The 3,790-nt window shown below is 32.4% G+C and overlaps 1 protein-coding gene across 1 annotated transcript in view; it reads left to right on the top strand.

Moving 5' to 3' along the window:
• Positions 1-3,315, top strand: part of LOC106476120 (actin-related protein 2/3 complex subunit 1A-like) — a gene marked incomplete at its 5' end in the record, with an annotated part of 5,816 nt that extends 2,501 nt beyond the window's left edge. Inside the window, 4 exons of the mRNA XM_022380069.1 lie at positions 172-274; positions 2,036-2,111; positions 2,929-3,032; positions 3,297-3,315. Of these exons, the coding sequence (XP_022235777.1) occupies positions 172-274; positions 2,036-2,111; positions 2,929-3,032; positions 3,297-3,315 (302 nt within the window). The remainder of the gene's footprint in view (positions 1-171; positions 275-2,035; positions 2,112-2,928; positions 3,033-3,296) is intronic.
• Positions 3,316-3,790: the final 475 nt, after the last annotated feature.

A 3,790-nucleotide genomic window follows, 5' to 3' on the forward strand; every position in this document is an offset into this window, starting at 1 on the left:
GAACATTGGATGTTGAATATAGTTAAGTTTAGTTAATTAACCTAAATTGTTTGTAGATATCCGTTTATAAACAGAATTTAGATGCTAAATATTGATAGTTTTAGTAAGCCTAATTTGGTTATAGATGGCCAAAAATAAACATTAATATTTTGTTATGAATGTTATTAATAGGGGGCTGGATCCACTGTGTCAGTTTCTCCACAGACGGTAACAAGCTTGCCTGGGTGAGCCACAACAGCACCATCTCGGTTGTGGATGCCGAAGCAGACATGAAGTCAGTTAAAATATAAAAACACTTGCTTTTGATAGTTTTAACTTTTCTTTGGTTTTGGAAATATTTACTTTTAAAACATAAAAATTTATTTGTATTCCAAATCAAAAGATGTGATAAAAAAAAAAGTTATTTTTTTTAGACAGTACGTTATAATACTCTTGCATATGTGTGTACGTCCATACATTATAATACTCTTGTACATGTGTGTACGTCAGTACGTTATAGTACTCTTGTACATGTGTGTACGTCAGTACGTTATAGTACTCTTGTACATGTGTGTACGTCAGTACGTTATAGTACTCTTGTACATGTGTGTACGTCAGTACGTTATAGTACTCTTGTACATGTGTGTACGTCAGTACGTTATAGTACTCTCGTGTATATGTGTGAACGTACTGACGTAAATAGTACTCTCGTGTATGTGTGTGTACGTCAGTACGTTATAGTACTCTCGTGTATGTGTGTGTACGTCAGTACGTTATAGTACTCTCGTGTATGTGTGTGTACGTCAGTACGTTATAGTACTCTCGTGTATGTGTGTGTACGTCCTTGTATAGTTAATAAAAATATAAATATTACTTACTATATGACTGATAGAAAATTTTATCATTGTCTTAGTTCTCCAAATGTTTTAGTCAGAAGTGTGTACGATAACTTTTTTATTAAAGATTATTCACATCAAAACTGGTCTATCGAGTTAGAGCACACAAGATCTTAATTAAAAGACCATTTTCAAGGCACACCTTACCCAACTGACAAAAGGTCCACTTGTAGGAACCAAGGGCCTACCTGACGTACAGTTACAACTCGTAAAAGGCCCACTTACTAGAGAAATATCTCAAACCTCACTGAAAGGGTTAGCCGTGCTTTCAGTTGAGCAGGAGTAAGCATAAAAAAATGATCTTATTGTTGTGATTGATATATTTGCATAGTAGAAGGCTTGGAAGAGTGAGTAACGTAGTATTTCATGTGCTAATTAAAATATTTGTCAGTTATTAACATGTAAACTTTCACCATTTCTATTGGTCAGTGTTGTTAAATGGAATCCCTCTTTGGGCTGTTTATTTCTTTCAACGTAGAGTTGGGCTGGAGGGTAGGTGGGCTAAGGATGTCTTTGAAAGTGAAGTGTAAGAGGTTTAATGGGTCCATAAGATAAATATAATCTTTTATCACATTTGAAAACTTAGGCTTGAGTCCTTAAAATCTACGCTCACGACTAGTTACGCTAGTTTTGTTTGCGGACAAGGATTAAACTGATAACACTTTCAGTAGGTTAAGTTTGTTAAGGTTATCGTAGCCCAGTGTTTAAAGGTTAACCATATAAAAGATGACTCTCCAAAAGTTGAATTAGGTAGGTCTCGTTAAGTCAGTTTGTTGCACTAAGTTGTCAGTTTTTAATTGTCATGTTCTCGGTAGTTATACTTGTCGTATGACATTAGTATTAAGCCTATTATATTTTTAACATTATATTCTTTATCTAATCCTTTAAGGATTTCAAAGAATTAGAAGATTTTATAATAATAGTATTTCAACCACGTTATTGATATAGAGAGCATAGTTTGGTTGGAATACTATTGTTGTAAACTGTTCTAATTCAAGAAAAATCTCTATGGGCTAGATAAAGAATGTAGTGTTAACAAATATATTAGGCCTAATACTAATGCCTTATGACAAGTATAATTACATATAATCATGTTATTTTTTGTACTTCACTTGCTTTAAACAAAAGCTGATAGTTGTCATTTCTGTATTCATCCACAGATTGGTTACACTAAGAACTCAGTACTTACCGTTTATCACATGTTTGTGGAGTTCTGTGGATACCATTGTTGCTGCAGTAAGTAATACAAAGTTTATTAACTTGTGAGTTTTGGTGGGGTTATCTAGCTTACACACAAAATTTCTTATTGTTTTCCTTTAAGAGAGTTGTTGAAAAAATCCCTTACAACAGAATCATTGAGAAGGAATTGTATCACATTGTCTATAATATATATAATATCATATATGTATATTAGGATAGGTGACGGTTGTGATACATAGTTTGTTGTATCCTTTTTTAACCTTTTTTTTTTTTCTCTCTTTACATTACAATTAATATAACAATTTTTTTAAGTGTTTGGTTAACATAAACTTTTTTTTTTCTCTCTTTACATTACAATTAATATAACAATTTTTTTAAGTGTTTGGTTAACATAAACTTTTTTTTTTTCACAGTTGCAACTTCATTTACAATAAAATTTCTTTAAATCATATCTTATAATAAAAACGTGTTTTATGTTTGAGATTTTTTACCGGTAACTGAACTCATCTTTTTTTTTTTGGTCAGATTTAGAACCCTCTAATTTTCAAAGTTGGTTGAACTTTTAATTTATTTAGAAATAGATTGCATCTTGAAAAAACTTGGAATCAAGCTTCTTAAATACAACAACATTAAAAGTTGTCACTACCACACGTAAATAGATGAGCTAACTGGAATTTTGTTACTGACATTTCACAAAATTATAATCGTTTTAGAAAGGTACAGTTTTTTTTCGTCTAAAACTTCTTCGTTTTTCTGATTGCTCTCGTAGATTGTATGACAGTTACGTAGAAGCTTAACGATCGAATATGTCGACTGTAACTCAAAAGATGTATCCAATTTCTTTTTACGACAGGGGTATGATTGTAGCCCTATGGTCTTCCAGTACAACAAACAAGGCCAGCTGTCATTCGTTGATAAGTTAGGGAAGTCTCAGAAAAAAGAAACAGACGGATTTAGGTATGTTATTGTAAGCAGTCTTCCCATTAGTACATGTTCTTTTACCTCTTCAGTTAATGTGTTAACCCCTTTCAAGACGGGTCACGGGTGAAAGAGCATGTTATTATGTTTTTTGACTCTCATTAAAAATTTTATTTAACTACTATTTCATGAATTTAAAGGTGTTAACCTGTTTGTGTGAGAAGGGGTTAAATTCTACCGGTACCTGGACTTTGTCATTTTTTATGTTTACACATATATTTTTTTTTCTTTTTTCAAAAACAGGTTCACTTCACCCAGCTAAGTACCTCTATTTTTTTATTTTTCTGTTGAGAATTTCACCCCCGTGTGTGAGTAATTGTGTATATTGGATTTATTTTCAAATTTCTGCAACCTCTGTTGTGGTATATAACCACCAATTCAGAAGAACATAGCCATATAACATCTGGCACTTAATTATCTACGGTATTGGTCTAGAAACGCCGTTTATTTCATATGATGATAAATTGAGCTTTCATTTACAGTTTTCAAAGAGAAATTCCAAAATATTCCAGTTTCCTTACACATAGAATGGATTTATCACTAGTTGGTCTCTCATTACACACCAGTTTCCTTACACATAGAATGGACTTATCACTAGTTGGTCTCTCATTACACACCAGTTTCCTTACACATAGAATGGACTTATCACTAGTTGGTCTCTCATTACACACCAGTTTCCTTACACATAGAATGGACTTATCACTAGTTGGTCACCCATAAAGTATTAAGATTACCAG

The sequence above is a fragment of the Limulus polyphemus genome, unplaced genomic scaffold (genome assembly GCF_000517525.1).
Source record: "Limulus polyphemus unplaced genomic scaffold, Limulus_polyphemus-2.1.2 Scaffold9850, whole genome shotgun sequence".
Lineage (NCBI taxonomy): Eukaryota > Metazoa > Arthropoda > Merostomata > Xiphosura > Limulidae > Limulus > Limulus polyphemus.